The following is an 18204-nucleotide window of genomic DNA, read 5'->3' on the forward strand; positions in this document are numbered from 1 at the left end:
ATTGTTGCTGTGTTTGGGGGCGCAGCTGAGGGGAGGGACAGGGTGCCGATGTCTTTTTCTTTAAGCGTGTTAATATTGATTTTAGAAGCTCTGTGTTCCAACAATATAAATGCAAATGCCTGTAATTGGGAGCTGCGTGCAGAATTTCTCAACAGAAAACATGTTCAACTTTTCATGACAATGAAAGGAAAATAAAAAGCTGCTTGCTTATTGGTGGTGGTTTGAATCCTGGATTTCCTTTCAAGTTACTTTGCAGTGCTAAATAAAATACCTAATTGCAGTGCTCGCAAAATTCAAATGGGTACATTTGTTCTTCTGGTAGCTTGCGGCTATTTGCAGCCCCTGGACACCCTCAGCATTATTTTGGTACATCCATAACTTCTGGTTGTGCTATAAGGAAAAGCTGTGGGGGGAGGGGAAGAAAAATAAGACTTAGAAGCCCCAGATGTTCCTGGCACAAATCACTGCCGAAGCTGGAAGTGGAAACGGGTGAGGATGTCAAGGTAACGCCTATGGATGATCAGACACTGATAAAAGGAAGGAAGTGTCGGTGAACCTCTCCTTTTAATTCCCTTGTGTCGCTCTCTTCCACCTTTCCTACCTGGGAAGAAGCAGCGGCGGCCCTTGATGGTGGGGATGGAGCTGGGCATGTTGAGCTCACCGGGCTGCTGTGAAACGTGAGAGAGCACCCGGCTGCTTTCCTGCATCACGGTCTGTTGGGAGGTTGTGTGTGTGTGTCTAAGTGCTCACCATTTCATAATAATTACTAGTGAAATTCTAGATCTGTAATAACATTTTGGATATCTAAAACAAACCATATGCTTGTAAAAAAAAAACGGAGAGAGAAAAAAGTGGAAACAGATCAACTTTAAGCCATAAATTCTTGGTAATAGAGGCCTCCCCCCTCCCCTTTCTGTTTGTGTTTGATAGATATTTTTGTTTCTGCAGGAATGTCAACTCTTAATTTCATGATGTATCATGGGCTTAAGAAAATTGAATTTAATAAAGGCAAAAGATGAATGGCACCTTTAAAGGTCCCAACACTTGTCTTTATTAGCAGGACAAACTGCAGGGTCTCCAAACACTGCTTCTCTCCAAATGAAAGTTTAAATGAAAAGTACAGCAGTGTCACAGGTTAAATTTCATTGCAGGACTGGCTAACGTCGTTAGTGGGGAGTGGGGCTGATTTCATGGGGCTGGTATCTGTTGCCTTAGATACCAGTAGAGCAAACACTGCCAGAGACTGGAAAAATCTCCACTATAGGAAGCGTGCAGATAAACAGCCTTCTGGGAAAGGTTCTTTACCACTTGCCTCAAAAACTGACCAAATTAGCCCAAAAGAGTTGCTGCACTTTCTCCCAAGACGCTCAAGTTGCTCCTGGGGTTTCACCCCGGCTCCTGGCCGCATGCTTCCCACAGGCCTGCAGTAATTCTGGATATTGTTAAATTTTCCACATTTTTTTAGTACGGCTTTTTATTTCCTCCGTCTGTCTTAATCCAACCCTCCTGGAAGTGCTTTTTGCCGTTGGTTCTGCAAGGCGAGTGACGCCTTTGTGTATCAGATCAGCGGCAGGGCTGTCTTTCAGTCTCGCTTTGCATCCAGCCACTTGAAGGCCCCTGAGGATGTTTCTGGTCCCTCAGGACTGATCTTGGCATTGCAATGCGGTGCTGCTGTGAAATCCAGCCGGTGCTTGGCCCTCTCCGGGAGGGGGAACGCTCCTCTTGCCCTGCCGTGGGCTTGCTCACTTCCATGGTCACCCCCTGGGTGGGACGCAGACCTAAGGGGCAATGAACCACCCCAGCGAGTCTGGAGGATGTGGTGGTGTTATCCTGAGATTAAGCCTGGCTCTGTTACGACGTCCTGTCCATTGGCTTCAAACTTTGCAGTCTGTCTTCTGAACAAAAATGTGCTGCTTTCAGAGTCTGTCCGTGGTAGCTCTTTGGTAGGGTGGCTCAGCTGTGTCCAGCGTTTCTTACTCTGATTGAGTTTCTTGTGTTTCCACGAGGCCTTCTGGGTAGCTGAAGCTGGTGAGTTTGGCTGCAGCACAACAGGCAATATGGGTGATGCTCAGGTGTTTTGCCTCTTGTCATCCTCCCCTTCCAGCCCATCAGTCAGGTTTCTTCTCTTTGCTGGGGAAACTTGGTGACTCCTGATGGGGTGGTACGGCCATGGGCAAGGATGCGCCCACCCCTCTGCTCTGCCTTAGTCTGCACGGCACGCACAGAGTGTGGCACAGCCGACCATGGGGAAATGGTTAAGCCCTGCATCCTCAGCAGCTTGCCTGCTCAGTGTCTACACCTGGGCACCTCAGGACTGTTAACATTTTATTTTATTTTAATTTTTTTTTCTGACTTTCCATCTTAGCAGCATGTGCTCCCCACGTGCCCTGGTCTGGGCTGTCTGCTTGCTGCTCTGGGGAGCTGCTCTGCTGCAGCCATGGGCTCTGTCCACCATGGAAATTGGGTGTTTCTCCTGGCTATTTAAATTATTTGTTTTTTTCCTTTTACCCACCCACCTCCTTGCCCTCCCTCTGCCTGCCAGGGTGGTGATGTCATCAACTCATATGTATGACCTCACGATAATTTCCGCCTGTGGGTCATGAGGGTTGCAGTCAGGGTCCAAAAACTGTTAGTTCCTCTGCAGCGGCTGCGTTTTCCACATGCTAATTTTACTCACAGGAGTTGGATTTTTTTTATTTTATTTTTTATTATTTCTTATTTGTCTCTTCCAGATGTTTTCAGGCAGTTTTTTTTGTTGTTAAACTAATTCCATTCATGTTTTAAAAATTTATGAAAGCGCTAATAAAAATGTCAAAGTGGTAAAAATGTTAGCTTTTGCTCTGCTTTGATTAAATTTTGCAAACTGTTTTTGAATATTAAAAAGCAATATTTTTTTTATTCTCTCTCCCTCTCTCTGTTTCTCTCCAGAAGTGATTTGAGAGGCTTGTTGCATGGATATCACTCAGCAGGCTCATTTGCACTCCAGAACCTTGGTGCCATGGATCTCTATTAAATAACATAGACAAATTATTCTTTAAAGACACCAAACAAATTGTCACTTCTCTTACATTAAACTGGAAGGAGGAAAGGGAGTGGAGAAGGAGGGGGGTGAACACAAAGGATTTTATCGCTTTTATTCAGTGGTCGGCTTTTTTAATTTCATGTATATTTTTTAATAATTGAGAAATCCATCGCAACTGGATTTGTTTAAACTTTTTATTAACAGATCCATGTAAATTTTTGATTGCTGATTATTCAAATAATTGAACATTCTTCTGATGAAGGAACGTTTTTATATCCCTATCAGCATAAATTGGCTACACAAGAGGAAAATGAAGCGGGGCTTGCTGCTGAGCTGTATCCTGTAGGGGTGGATTTGGAGGTTGCTTCCAGCTCCTCGGCTCACTCTGTGGGAGGAGAGCAGTGCCCCTCAGCCTCTCCTGGGGAGGAGGTGCTTCATGCAGTAGCTTCTTTTGTCTGCCTGGTGGTGTCCCCCAAAAGGATGACAAGGTGGAGAGGATGGGACTGGTCTTCGGGAGGGCAGAGCCCCTGTGATGTCCTTGCTAAACAGATGCGAGCTCATTGCAAGTACATCTCCATGTTCCCTGGGTAAGGCATGCAAGTGGTGCTAGGCTGTCTTCGTTAGGTTCAGCTTAGGCAACGATGTATGCAGTTGCAGTGATGAGCACAGAGACCTCCTTGCTGATCAAGCCATCTGCGATGAGCATCAGTACTGTCCTCTGCGCTCACGGCGTTGGATGCGCTCTGTGCTTCAGCACCACTTTCCCACTTGTATTGCAGAGCTTTGTGTTGGGCTTGTTTTCATTTGGGACTGTCAGGCCCCTCTTTTTACAGCCAGCTTGCTAGCCAGGATCATTTCCACCTTCATTTTTTGTTTGTTTTAAATGAACAGCTGCTTTTCTTTTTGCCCTATTCAGGAAATCATCGAGTTCCCTATACTGAAGCTGAATGGCAGGACGATGGAGATCGAATCCACCTTTCACATGTATGTTCAGCCTGTGGTGCATCCCCAGCTTACGCCCTTCTGTACAGAGGTAAAGTGCAAAGGTTCCCTGGTGCTCCAAGAGTCTCCCTGGGAAGCAGGTTTCCGTTGCACCAGGGGTTGGGGTTGCCTCTTCATGGTGCATCTACAAGGTGGTGTATCATGCCAGCCTCGAATGAAAGACAAGGAGAATCATTTTTTGTCATTGCAGTAGCATGTAAAGACCTCAGTTTTGATTCATAAATAACTCTAGCTATGATCTGCTAACTAAGATAGTTGTATTTACAATTCATGAACATCTAATGGGGTGACCACAAAATAAAAGCACTCATGTTAGCTGAGGCTCAAAATCCTGTAGCTTCTCTGAGAGCTCTTCATGATTTTGCTGTGCTGCTGTTTGGTGGGGAAGGTCAAAGAGAGCATGGTCCAGGGGAAGAAAGTGTTGTATGACTGTATAGTTCAGAGGTTCTAAGTGGCTCTCCAGTGGGCCTGGCTGTTGGGATTTGATGAGTCCCGCTAGCGTGGTAGGATAACACATGTCTGTATTGTTGAGACTTTCTTTTGATGTTGTGCTTGTGGGGCACTTGAAATGATTGCTGGAGAAGTGGCCTCTTGTTACCTGGTTACTCTCACTGCCAAGGACAGCTGCTCTGGAGCTGCGGCCACCTTTCCCCAGATACAGATGAGAGGATGAAGGTAGTAAATGTGATCCATGAGGGTTCAAAGGAATAGGGGGCCGGGGCTGGGTTTGTGGGGTGAGGTGGGCTTTTTGTTTTTTTCATTTCGTTCAGCACAAAAAGTTGACTGTTTCTGCAAGCCTATTCATCTTCCCTGCTGTAACCATCAAAACAAAGTTTAAGTTCCGTTTGCTTTGGGCTTTTTTTCCTGTCACTGGTTTGATGTTGGCCAGCTCAGCGACTAAAGCACTGACTGTGGGAATCAGGGTATCCAAGTTCTTCATTCAGTCCCCATCTGACTTGGGATCATTGACACTAATGGTGTGTTTTCTCTGACCTCCATGGCTGCAGGTTTAAGCCCTTGTAGTGCTTGTCCCATGTGTACTAACTTGATGAAAAATGACTCTGTGTTAGGTGGAGTCCTCTCCAGGACCAACCAGCCCATTCCATATTTCCACATTGTAAAAACAAATACTTTTTTTTTTTATTCTCTTGTAACTAAAAACCATCTGAAGGTATTTTATTTAAACTTAAAAAAAAAATACTAAGCACGAAAAACATTGTTCCCAGGAGAGAGGATTTCAGAAAGCTATAAATGTGTGAAAACAGAGGATTATAATGGAAACGAGTTTGCAACCTTAATGCTAGAAGGCTGGACAACTACTTTGGCTGTCCTTATCCCCATGAGGCTTGCTGGACATATGCTTGTACAAATGTGATAAATCTCACAGCTTGCATCTGATCTTTGCTAAAAGTAACATCATCTTCTAGAGTATAGCCCAAAATGTTTGTTTTGCATGTCCTCTAAATTCTAGATAGAAGTCATCTCACTCATTAACTCCCACCAAAATTCAATTTTATGGAAATTGCTCTGTTGCATCCTTCCCCCAGCTGCTAAAGGTTGCATGACTTGCTTGGTGTGGCTGTCTGAGCTGAATGGAGCCTCCAGCCTGTGCATTGAGACATTCACTGGATGCCAAGCTTGTGACTGAGACATTCAGCCCATGTAGTGCTCCCACATCGTTGTGCCGGTTTCTCTCTTCTCTCGCTCACAGGAGCCTGGAGCAGTGTATGCCAGCTGTGCATTTGTAGGAGTCCCCAGGATGGGCATGTGTGTCCCAGCTGCAGTGTTGTGCTGCAGACTCTGCTGCTGACCTTGTTCTGGTGTCTTGTGTCCAGGGCTGGATAAAAATGAGCAGTAAGGAGGCCAGCAGGCAAAATGATTGCAGAACCCTTACCTGTGTGTATTGGTAGCAAAAATGGTCTGACTCAGCAGGTTTGGCAACTTCTTTGTTATTAGCAAGTGTGAGTTAGGGAGCTGGTTTTAATCCTAGCCTGGAAGCCACCGGCATGGCCCCTGTCCTTCCTGGCTTGGTCATCTCCCTGTGTGTTGCAGGGGCTGCCATGAGGTCCAGGGAGTGGGATCGTGCTGGAGGTGTCACTGGGCTTGTCCCTGGGCCTCATATTTGGGGCAGACTTTGAAACCCTGCCCTAAGAGCCACAGGTGAGCTGGTTGTACTGAGGACCTTACTAAGTTGCAAAAATACCCTTTTGTTTTTGCATGTGCCTTTTTGTGGAGTCTGTAGCAGTCATGTAGTATGACCTGTGGGGTTGGTGGCTCCTGCTAGGCAGGCACAGGGGTCAGCCCCATGCTGCTAGTGTAGGTTCCCCTGAGACCCTGGGGACAGAGCCAGGACGTGCCGTGTGTCCAGCTCCTGTGGAGCTGCTGCCTGTGCAGCTTCTGCTTGCCATCGACTTTCAGCTGTTTTATGTTTTCTGAAAAATACCCATTTTTCTAAATGCCACTAAAGGGTTTTGTCTAGGCACCTCTACTTACAAAGGGTGAGATTTATTGGCCTCTTTGTCTACAAAGAAAGACCAGGCCTGATTATCAGATTGTACACCAGAGACAAGTGCTTAGGTAATCAGCAAACTGTCTTGGAGTAGAAATACGATGGTTTCCCAGATAAACTCTGTAGGAAAAGCAGTGGTGTTGACATTACACGGGAGCCTGTCTGCTCTGCTGCTGCTTTCCTCTCTTCCCCCCTGGTCGCTGCCTTTGCCAGGAAGCAATAGGACTGCTTGGTGTAGACTGTGTGTGGGATTACAGGAGTTGTTCAACATTACTCCTTGGGTCTAGAGTACCTCTCACATCCCTCTTCCTTCTTGAAGAAGACAGCACAGCACAGGAAGGGTGTCTGCAAGGGTGCAGAGCTCATGGTCACCCTCAGGACATCCCTTTGCTTAGCTTTTGGTGTGTCTGTGCTTTCTCCTGGCAACAGGAGGTTCTTCTGCCTCCCCACACCAATGGCCAAGAGCACATCTTCCAGTGCTGGCTTGCTCTGTAGCCCTCATCTGGTCCTCCTCTTGACCTGTTTCTGTAGAACAACAGGTCATGAGACTTGATTATGATTAGGGGGTGCTCAGTGTTTAGACAGAGTAGTTGGAAACTGCTAGTGGCTAAAAGCTATTATTAGGTATATAAAGCTCATCGTGCCCTTTTGGAAGAAGCAAGTGGTTTGTCTGATGCTCAAGAAAGTTGGTGCCAGGAGCTTAAGTGAAAGGTTGCCTCCACACACAAGGTGCTTGTACAGGCTTTTTCATGGTACTTTGCTCTCTTTTTATGATTAATTTTTATTGATTTTTTTTTCCTGAAGGAACAGACAATAAAACTACAAAAAGATAAATGCCTTATAACTTGTTTATGTTCCCAAGTACCATGTGCTTCTTGGGATCACCAGTGAAACTTTACAATTGTGCAGTTTTATGTTTTTGTACTTTATCAAAGCTGCAAGACCAGATAACGCTGCAGAGATCCAATGCGCTAGGCTGGATGTTACAGATGGATGTAACTGATAATAGAAAGGATCAGAAAGGGTGAGAGAGTACAAACCTCATCCCTTTTGAGCGCTCTCTGACCTGTATTGAAATTTACTCGTGGAGCAGGTATATCCCTTTGTGTTCATGTGTGCGATTTCTGCAGCATGAATCTTGTGTATATGTGTGCTTGACAGTGTATTCTTGTACGGGTAAGTTGGTACTTTGCTGGGCCTGGCAGGGAAGGAGTGGAGAAGTCTTGGGCAAGATCAAGCAGTGACTCTTTGGCGGGACCTCTGCATCTGCCTTCCCATCCCTCCCTCCTCCTGGTGGGAAATGTCTGGATGAGGCCATTTCACCCTGTCCCCCCATGGCCATCAGGGGTGCGGCATTGAACAGACGCAGTCCTGAACGTGCCCAGAGTGGTAGAAGCCATTTACATCAGTGCAGGCCATGGTACCGAAAAGTTGCAGGTTGTTCTTCGTACAGAAAAGACATGGACCTGTTGCAGCGGGTCTAGAGAGGGCCACAAAAACAATCATAGGGCTGGAGCACCTCTCCTATGAGGAAAAGCTGAGAGTTGGGGTTGTTCAGCCTGGAGAAGAGAAAGCTCCAGGGAGACCTTACAGTGGCCTTTCAGTGCTTAAAGGGGGCTTATAAGGAAGATGGGGACAGACTTTTTAGTAGGACCTGTTGCAACAGGACAAGGGATAATGATTTTAAACTAAAAGAGAGTGGATTCAGACTAAATGTAAGGAAGAAATTATTTACAATGAGGGCAGTGAAACACTGGAGCAGATTGCCCAGAGAGCTGATAAATGCCCCATCGCTGGAAACATTCAAGGTCAGGTTGGACAGGGCTCTGAGCAACCTGATCTAGTTGAAGATGTCCCTGCTCATTGCAGGGGGTTGGATTGGATGACTGGATGACCTTTAAGGATCCCTTCTAACCCAAACTATTCTATGATCTTTCTCCAAAAATTCAGCTTTCAGAGGTTTGGTTTGAGCTGCTGTCTGAGCTCTTCACCTCTGCCAGGTGAATGCATGGAAAGAAAAGCAAAAAACAAGCCAGTGAGCATTAAAAATTGCTTTTAGGAGCTGTGTGTTAATCTCTCAAATCTAGTTGCCTTTCTAGTATGGGAAGTCTGTAGGTAGCAGCTGTTACCCAATTAAAATACAGATTAATATAAAAACAGTTTCTGGAATATAAAAGAGTGTCTGTGTCCCTCCACTTCCTTAAAATTCCACCTCATGATGGCTTGATGAACTTGAGAAAACTACCTAGAGGAGCTCTGCATTCTTAAAATTAAAATACTTTCCCTAAAAGGTATATATTACCATTCCATGGAAGTCACTATGAGAAAATAATCTTTCCACTTATAGCTTATTCAGTGAGTCAGGTATTTGGTATTCATTAAATGTAATTACAGTTTAATTGGAGTTTAATCTCTTTTTTTTTTTTTTCCTCCCCCCCGCCCCTTCCTCCAAGTTCAGTGCTGTAAGCCAAGCAGCCAAAGAAACGGAGAGGTAGAAACCATTGAGCTCTTTTCAGTTGCCACACATTTAATAAAGCAGAGCCTGTGGTTTGTGAGAGGGCTCATGTTTTACAAGTAGGCTGAGCTGATCTGCGTGGAAGAGTTAACTCCTGCGTGGTGGTAGGGCTGTCAGCACCTTTTGACTGGACACTGTGGCTGCTGGAGGCTCGGATGCATGTGCAGGCAGCAGGGCATGCTCCTAGGCTGTGTTTGACCTTTATTTTATGAAAACGTGTGAGATGTGTAGCTTCAGGAAAGTGCCATATGAAGTGAAATTCTGTAGTGTGCACTTGTTTTAATAATGATTTTTTTAATTACTTGGGTGCATTGATGGCAAGCTACTGACCTCCAATATTCAATATGTTAAAAGACAGTTTTGTCAGTTGGAAGGCAGACAGAAAAAATATCTATTTTCCATGTGCCTCAAGCTGTCCTGGGCAGACACAGGCAGAGGCCCTTGAGACCGCATCTTTTTATGCGTGTGTCTAGCTTTAAACAGCCAGGCAGTCCGGGTGCAGTCAGTAGGACTACTAGGTTGGCAGGACTTATTCTAAAGAACCTTCTGAAAAATGAGAGTAGACCAGGGTTCTGGAAGAAAGTGGTTTTCTTCAGATTTCATTCAATTTTAAATGCAGTTTTGAAATGCAGAAGGATGCTGTGGTAGACTATGGGAAAGCACATGTGCTGGCTGCATAGTGCAGGGGAGAATGGCTGGGTCTGCTCTGGGTCTCACTTACCAATAGTGGTCTATTCTGTTCATCTAACTGTGCAATTTTGATCTCACCATGATAGCAGGGGAATGACCAGAGACCCTGGTAGTTACTGCTGCCTGTGTAAGTCAAGAAAACACCAAAACTAGTGAAATGCATGTTGAAAAAGGGCAGCGTTTTGGGAATCGTGCCGGTACGTGAAGCAGAGGGCACCGCTGCTCCCCAAGTGGATCCTGCCCTGCTGAGAGTTTGCTGTTCTGTGGTGTGGGTAGGAGCCCCCCTAAATTTCTTTGTTTGGGACGAAGCTGTGCCCTTGCGCATAGCTGGGGAGCTGCCAGGGTTGCTCTGCTGTGGCTGGCTCCTCAGCAATGTTCGTGTGGGTCAGAGGAGCATGTTTTGCTTGCAGCAAGATGGACAGGAGAGGAGACCTCTCTAATGATCTCTTGAGTGCTGCTCTGATGCCTGCTTTCTGTTTGTCTCTCGTTTCAGCTGACTGGGATTATTCAAGGCATGGTGGATGGGCAGCCAAGCCTCCAGCAAGTGCTTGAGGTAAGCAGAGTAACCTTTAGTTCTCGAACTCTGACCTCTGATCCTGTCGGCCCCTCTTCATCTCTTTCCCTGCACCCTCCCCTTGCTGAGAATCGAACCGCGTAATTTGACTATGATTACAGCTTCATTAGAATAACATTTGCTGTCACGTTGGTGACACGCTGCTGAGAGTATTGAACCATTGATCTGTCATCTCCAGCTGTTCATGTCAAGGGTGCTGACAAGATATCCAAACTCCTGCCAGTAGATAGGAGAAGAGGCGATTCTTGCTTGTGCCAGTTTTAAAGCACCAAGATATTGCTTGAGACCATTGCTCCAGGAGCTTCTGCCTTCATTTTCTTTCCCCTTCCTCAGCACTTTATTAAATTAATTTTTTCTACCTATTTAAATGCTCAATAATACATGTAGTATAGAAAGAAAATGCCTCTAAAATCTAATCTGGAGGATGTGCAAATGCAGATATGGCCCTAATAATGCCATCTGCTTAATGTTGAATTCCTACAGCATTTAGGGCTTAATTAGCTTGGAAGTATTTCTCCATCAATAGCTTTTGTTGGTAGTCAGATAGTGAAGGAAACCTCCTCAAGCAGAGCTCACTTGGGCTGCAGGTTGGAGTTCGATGCATTGTCTCTGTCAGGATTTCCACTGCTGTGTTACCTAATTGTTCCTAATCACAATAATTGCAACAATTGCTTATCTGAGGAAATCAAATTAAAGGCTTTAAAATCCTCCGTGGAGACAGCATTTCACGGGCGCTCACATCAGGAAGTTTAGAAAGGTTACAGCTGCTGTCCCTCGCTCCAGGCATCCTTGTGTGGGGCTGGGTGGAAGATTCCGGCAGCCCAAAGAAGGCAGAAGTGTGGCTGGGAGGCTGGACGCTGCTTTGGGGGGAGCTTTACTCCAGAGGGCTGTTGTACAGTCAGTCACAGAAAGAAGTGCCATCCTCTGCTGGAGAGGCTGTGGCAGTGTCATGAGGCCAAAGACTGCTCTGCGAAGGTGACATCTTGCATCCATGCAAATCCCCCGTTCTCCCTTGTGCTCTGCAGAGAGCGCGTAGCAGTGGTGCGTGGCCATAAGCGTACAGATGAATGCTTGTGCCTGCCTCCCCAGGAGGGAGAGCCCTCTCTGCTTGGGTGAGTGAACGTACATCACTGCTGGAGTATCACAGAAAATGGTTCGTTCTGTTTCTGCCCAGCTTCTTAGAGTGTGGAAATGTTTCTGTAGATTTTATTTTATTCATTGGACTGAGAAGGTGTTCATACAGCAGCATGTTTCCAGGTTAAAATGAGGTTCGGGTCAGGAGCTTCTGGGACGTGCTAGTTTATTCAAGAGTGGAAGTTGTCAAGCGAGGGAAAGGAGGAGGGATTTCACTTGCTGAAGCACTGGAAATGCTGCTAGTGAGGCTGCATAATAGCAGATGATTGCCTGTCACCTGTCTCTGGAAGATTTTAGGCATGGCATTTGCTTGTTCTAGCTGGAGTAAGTGTCTATGCAGTTTTAGTCTAGGTTAGTTTCTTTTGATTAATCTCTGAGGTGGAGGTGTATCCTGCAGATTAACGTGGCCCGTTTCTGAAGTGGATCCAGAACATCTGTCCTATGGGAAGTTGATCAGGATTCACTTTAAATCCACGCTGTACCCTGAACAAGCACCTCCTCAGAACTGTAAGGAGAAAAGAGAGACCGGGTCTGGAGAAGATGGGGACACATGGCTTTGCTTGTTAGTGCTGCACAGTGCCTGTGTGTGCCCAGCCCTTCCATTTGTCCCTCTCTCCCATATCCCCTTGGAGCTGTACGAATTGGAGCATGTGAGGGATGCCATCCCAGGATGCCTGTGTTTTCTTCTCACTGGAGGGGGCATGAGTTATACTCACTGTAAGCACATTTGGTACAGGCAGAGGAAAAGTGGAGGAGGAATGCCAGGTAACAGCACCGTTGTATAGTCCCGTTAACGCTGCACAGCTTCCATCCTTCCATGAGCAGAGCTGCTGCCGTGTCTGATAAGATCATCTCTGCTCTGGTTGCCTGATGTCTCCTATCGGAAATCTTCAAAGGTCCAAATGTGCTGTTGTTGAGATGGCAAGAAGAGAGAGAGGGAGAGGGTGGATAAGATCACAATTTTCTTCTCTCTTGATTGCAAGCAGCTTATCTGAGTTTAACTGTTGTGGCTCGGCCTGTCTCTGCAAAACTCATCCCCTTTTCTTGCCTTTCTTTCAGAGAGTTGACGAGTGGATGGCAAAGGAAGGCCTCTTAGATCCCAGCGTCAAGTCGATTTTTGTGACCTGTGGAGACTGGGATTTGAAAGTGATGTGAGTATGGAAGGGGAGGGAAATTTTTCTGGGCTTTATTGCTCCGTGCTTGCCTGTAGTGCATATGTCTTTGTCCTTACAAGCCTCCGACTGTCCCTGGCCTTTGTATCTTAGGGAAATTGTTTGCCATGCATAGTTGGGAATGGAGGGTTGTTTTAAGAAGAAAGGTGGGTGCTGGGTATAGTGCAAGATCACTGCCTAGGGTATTCCCTATAGCAAATTAATCCTTTCAGGACCTCAAGAAAGGTTTGAACTGGAGCTTTGTGATGTTTTCTTTTTTATACAATATACTCTCCAAAGCCAGAAATATTTCTGAGTGCATACATAGGACTCTGTTTCCGTACATCCAAATCAAGCAATGGTCCTTACCTGACTTCTTCATGCAAGACTTTCTCTCTGTCATCTTGGCATACTAACTGGATGTGAATCACAACGTAGTCTTTGGAAAGAGAGTACAAGTCAAGTCTGGCATGCTTCATCAGTGTTCTTATCATTAACGTTACCTTCATCAGCTGGGTGACTATCTGGAGAATACCAGATGGGGTCCTGCACTGGGATCTGCAAGTGTCAGTGTATGTGTGTTTTGTTACGAAAATAGCTAGACCGCCAGCATGAATATGTTATTTTTAAAAATGGAGTTAAATGTCTAAGAATTAGGTTACTGTAATCTGTAAGGTGTTCGCAGATCTGTGTCATATTGTGCTGAATTCACTTGGATTTGTAGAATCTCACTTGAGCTTTTCATTTCCTCAGAGTGCTGGATAAAGACTCTTGTTGTTACCACACTGGTAAAGCATAGGCTTGACACATCCAATGCTACGCTGACATCCACAACTCGTTAGTAGTGTTGCTTGGTTTTCACTGTGACATCGGTTTCCCCAAGTTGGAAGCCTAAATAAACTGCATACAGCCTGGGAGCAGTCAGCACCAGTTCTTCCCTGCAGAGTAGTCTTTGTAGAGCGGCAGCTCCTTGCCTCTTCTTGGTGTGATTAATGAGACATGAGATACAAGGTCTGAAGCAGCAGCGCAGGCACTAGTGAAGAGAAATTTGCCATGCTGCAGACAGGGGTGTGGTGTGCGAGCTTTTGAGTCAAAATCTGGGTCTCTGCTGGGGCTCTGTCCAGAGCTGGTATATATTGCCAATTCCTGTGTTACTACTTCAAATTAAGAGTGAGACTTATTTTTCTTCACATATCATGTTTAAATTTGTATTACGGACCCGCACAAAGACAGCTGCAGGGATGTGCTGAACTTCTGTTTCGTATCTGTTCTCTTTTCTCAGTCCTTTACTCCTGTATTGCTGTTCTTAGAGTCCAGTTTACCGCTTCTGGTGATGGTTGTGAGGAACAGAGCTATCTTTGCTCAAAGCCCATCTTCCCATCGCTTTCACAGTGGATTAACAAGATTCCCAGATAATGACATCCTAACTTGGTGTCTGTATGGAGTGGGCAACCTTCTGGATAGTTTGGGGTTTTTTTTTTGCTTCAGAGCTCTAGAGTGGGCAAATAGAGGTAAAGATGAGCCCATTTCTGGTGAGCCGTAGGGTTTGTGGGGTGAGCTGGCTCAGCAGGACATGCAGTTCTGGAACAGAGAGACTCAATTCACCATTTGCAGTGGTCTCTCGCATGGATTGTGCCTCACTAGTCAGCTGGAAAAGAAGACTCCACTCCTAGCCATGAGGTTGCAGCGAGTGGTTCATTTCTCCCTCTTCCTTTTAAAATTTTTTTTTAAACCATTAACTTCAGAATTCAATCCTGAAGCATCTCCAGGGCAAAGCAGAAAATACATTTCGTGTTTTCAACCACATGGATAGTGGGAGTCTGGCTGCAGCCGCTTGGTGAGTAGCACATCACGCTGCTCCGTCGCCAATTGGGTGCTGCAGTGTGTAGCGTCACATCTGATTAGCGCTGTGCCAGTGAATGAGGCTTGAGTGAGGACTCCCTGCCAGCTCTGACTTGTCTCATTTCCCATTACTTGTATCCGTCACCACAAATGCTGAGTCTCCCTCCTGAACTAATTAAGTTTGCGTGTGTTTAGACACATTGCCAAATAAGGTTTAGCAAAGCAGAACTGAGCATCTCTTTTTAAAGAGGAAAGGCAGAGAGCTGAAACAAGGCCGATCAGACAGGGAGACAGAGACTCAGAGATGTGGAACATCTGGGAGGTATTCCAGGGAATCACCCTATGCTTCCCTACAAGACTTGCAGTGTAGCTGGAGCCCTTTGCTACCAAGTTGAGACTACACACTGGGCACAGAAGGCACTGGGGCAATGGGAGGGGAGGTGGTGCTGCTTGTCCCCATTTGGAGGAGTGTGTTGGTGGAAGCACTGTGTGGTAGAAACCTCACTGGGTTCCAGAGGCATTCAGGACAATGGGGTAAATGTAGCACTTCCTGGCTTATGGAGCCACAACTTGGGGCAGGTCCGTTGCTAGCTCTGCTGCTTCTTTTCTCAGCTTCCTTAGTAGTGACAGCTGTTTGCACAGCTGCCTGCAAAGCAAGCAGCAGTCCTCTTACCTAGTGTCTTGTGTGGTTCAGAGTTCCTGTCCTCCGTTGTCCTTAGCTTGGCTGTTAGTGGGAAATCATGCAGCCTTGTTCCTGGCTTCTCCAGCAGTGGCCTGGGCATTTAGTTTGGCTTTTGTCTGTCTGTGCTGTTGAAGAGCAGAGGCGTGGTGTCTTCTGGACAAACCTGTCTACTCTGAGTGCTTCCAGTAAGTGCAACTGGTGGGTGCCAGGGGGTGAGCAAGCTGGATGCGGGGGAGTGGCTGAAACAAAGAGGAGGAATCTACAAGCCTGTCAATGGTGGATGTGGGGACAAGGTAGGGAACTAGCCCTGTCTAAGCCAAGAGTTGCAATATATGTAGCACTCCTAGCTCGAAGAAGAGCACCAGAGGAATAGTGATTGTCAGGGTAGTGCTCTCCTGCTGATGGTGTCTAGCAGTATCTGAGTCTGCAGGATGGAAGATGGAAACTCAGCTGCTAAAGGACCTGTGAAGCCTCCACTTGGCTCAGGGCTCTTCAGGGAACGAGGTACTGTGTGGCTACGGACTTCATTTCTTTTGAATGTTGAGCTTTCTTGGAAGATCACAGAGCTGTTTGTCTGGCTTCCCTCTGACAACAGGGAGTGCTAGTCTGAAGGAGCTGGGTGCCCAGAAGAGGATACCAGGTATCTGGGAAGGGCTCGTGGAGGTTCAGCGTGAATGGTGGTCCTCAGCCGTGCTACCCGAGGCTTTGTCATGGGTGTGGTGCACCATCAGAAGGAGAGTCCCTGTTGCAGGGATTTGGTCGCTGCTGGAGAGAGCCAGTTGCGCAAGATGGCTCAGAAATGGAATGCTGATCCTGTACTGGCTGCACGTGGATCAACTGGCTTTCAGCACTCTGTGTGTGAACCAGGCTGGAGTCGGGGAGACAGCAGCTCTCCTGCCACCCCTCCCCTTCCCTCTTGTTAAGATGCAATTTCTTTAATGAGGAAAACCTCTTGAGTAGGAACATCACCTTTCTGAAGGCTTGTCCTGACAAGGCAGTTCAAGCCGACAGAGTCGCATATCAACTCCAGCAAATATCAGTCACTCATTACAGAGACTGTTCTCCCCCCCCCACCTCCCAGCAACACCCCTCATTCCCAGACAAGGGAATGAATCACACTTCTGCTCTTGAATACATCATGACAAGTTGTGGTTCTAATGAGAGAGGGCCATTCATTCTGGGTGGAAAGTTCCCTGTGTCGACACAGAAATGTTATTAATTAAAGAGAGCTACCTGAAGCAAAAGATGAAAGGAGCACCAGACCTGCCAAGCTAAAATATGAGTGGGGATACAGCCTCGTTAGGCACATGGTCCTCAGGCCTCCGTGTGTTCAGTGGGAGGATTCCTTTAGCCTGTTGCAAGGAGTTATCCTCCAAGTTTAACAGCTCCAGGGATGGATTCGAATACCTGGCATAGTCTGCTTTAGTGCTTGGACCTCATCCTGCACCTTGGATGGAACTGCCACTAGTCATTAAGCAAATTGCATCGATGTGGCATTGGGTGGTGAGGGTAACATGCCTCTGAAGGGCTGAGGGAGTCGCTGACTGCAGGAGACAGTTTTTGTGGAAAAGAGGGTACTCGAGTGTCTGCCAGGGTTGAGCCCTTGTAATGTAAGCTCTTTAGTGTGGTTTATCTCCTCTGAAATGTCAAATTACCTCCCTCCATGTATGGAACTGGTCTGCTTGCTCTTAAGCACAATGCGAATTTATCTTGGCAACTGAAGAAGCATTTTTACGGTGTGTTCATAGCTACAGAGCTGAGATACGGTGTGGTTAAGTGGTATGCCTGTGGTTGTGCAGGCAGAGGCAGGAGCTGAAGCCACATGTGCTGAATCTCAGATCTGCACCTTAATGTCAAGAGCATCAGTTAATCCTTCTCCTTCCAGTTTTGGATCATTCCGCAGATGCATTGAACATAGGTAAAAATGCATGTAGGCTTTGGTCTGTATACTTCTGACGTGAAGATGCTTGTGCTGCACTTACTGTGGCTGATCAGAACATGCTAATTTATCTCTTTACAGGAAACTACTGCTCAGAAGTTTTTCATTTTCTTAAATAAGTGTTAAAAGGCAAGTACTCTCTAATATAGTGATAAAACACAGTGAAGTGTCTTGAAATGTTTATAGCCCTTGGTGCTTTTCCTAGGTTGCATATTAGTAAATTCTGAGCAGTAAATTATACCATTGCTTAATCTTATCTTACTCTTTTAATTCTTTCTGTGCAAGCTACGCAGGCTGGGAGGATGCTTGCCTTCTCAGACCAGTGCCGAGTGTGGCAGCGGGTTGGTCTTTCTAGCCTTCTGTCCTGGAGGCTTGGTTTGAGATCAGCCTTAGGTCATGAACGAAGGACTGATGGTGTTAATGTCCCTTGTGCATGCTGTTCTTTATCACAGGACAGGGAGAGGGTTGGTAACCTCTGCCTGGGAAGGAATTGCTGACAGCCACTGAATGGAGTGAGTGGGACCACTTGGGCAGCTGTGGGGAAAGGCAGGAGAAGGCGTAGCGTGGGGCCGGTTAGGCTGCAGGGCAGGAGGTATGTTCAGAGGGTGGCTTTGAGAGTAACAAGAAAGAGCTGGTAAGTGGAAGATAACATAGTAATCTGTGTTTAAAAATAATAAAACAATTCCTTTCCAACTAAGATCTTTGGATTACCTTGTTGGTTTTAGTAGGGGTCATTTTGCTGACCAAACCTATGGTGTCTCTCTTCGCACAGTTACATTGGCTGAAAAAAGAGGGTAGTGTGAACTACAGTGTGGGGATGGGACTGAGTATCCAGGGTCAGGAACCTTTCAAGTCAGCTTTGCTGATGGAGTCGTTCATGTAATTACATCCTAAAGTGCTTTGCTGGAGCTAAGCAAGGGAGCCTTGTGAGCATGCTCTCCTCTAGCACTTACAGGGAGTAGCACTGACCCCATTCACTTCTGCGACCCTGCAGTCCGGCTTTTTGTTTTTAAAGGTAATGATATCACTTATGCAAAATAAATTTTGGATTTTAAGATTCCCCCTCTGTACACTCGTATTTAAAATGAATATAGCACACTTGTTATCTTTCTGCACTGGCTCCCCTGGCTATCTCCTGTTCTTG

At 46.3% G+C, this 18204-nt stretch overlaps 1 protein-coding gene across 4 annotated transcripts in view; it reads left to right on the top strand.

The window, feature by feature from the left end:
* The window catches only part of ERI3 (ERI1 exoribonuclease family member 3), a 158115-nt gene that overhangs the window by 20651 nt on the left and 119260 nt on the right, over window positions 1–18204 (top strand). For all 4 annotated transcript variants that reach the window (XM_037403499.1, XM_037403501.1, XM_037403498.1 and 1 more), the window contains exons 3-5: window positions 3939–4055; window positions 10232–10291; window positions 12506–12597. In XM_037403499.1, coding sequence (XP_037259396.1) covers window positions 3939–4055; window positions 10232–10291; window positions 12506–12597 — 269 coding nt within the window. The remainder of the gene's footprint in view (window positions 1–3938; window positions 4056–10231; window positions 10292–12505; window positions 12598–18204) is intronic.

This window comes from Falco rusticolus, chromosome 11 (assembly GCF_015220075.1).
Source record: "Falco rusticolus isolate bFalRus1 chromosome 11, bFalRus1.pri, whole genome shotgun sequence".
Taxonomy (NCBI): Eukaryota; Metazoa; Chordata; class Aves; order Falconiformes; family Falconidae; genus Falco; species Falco rusticolus.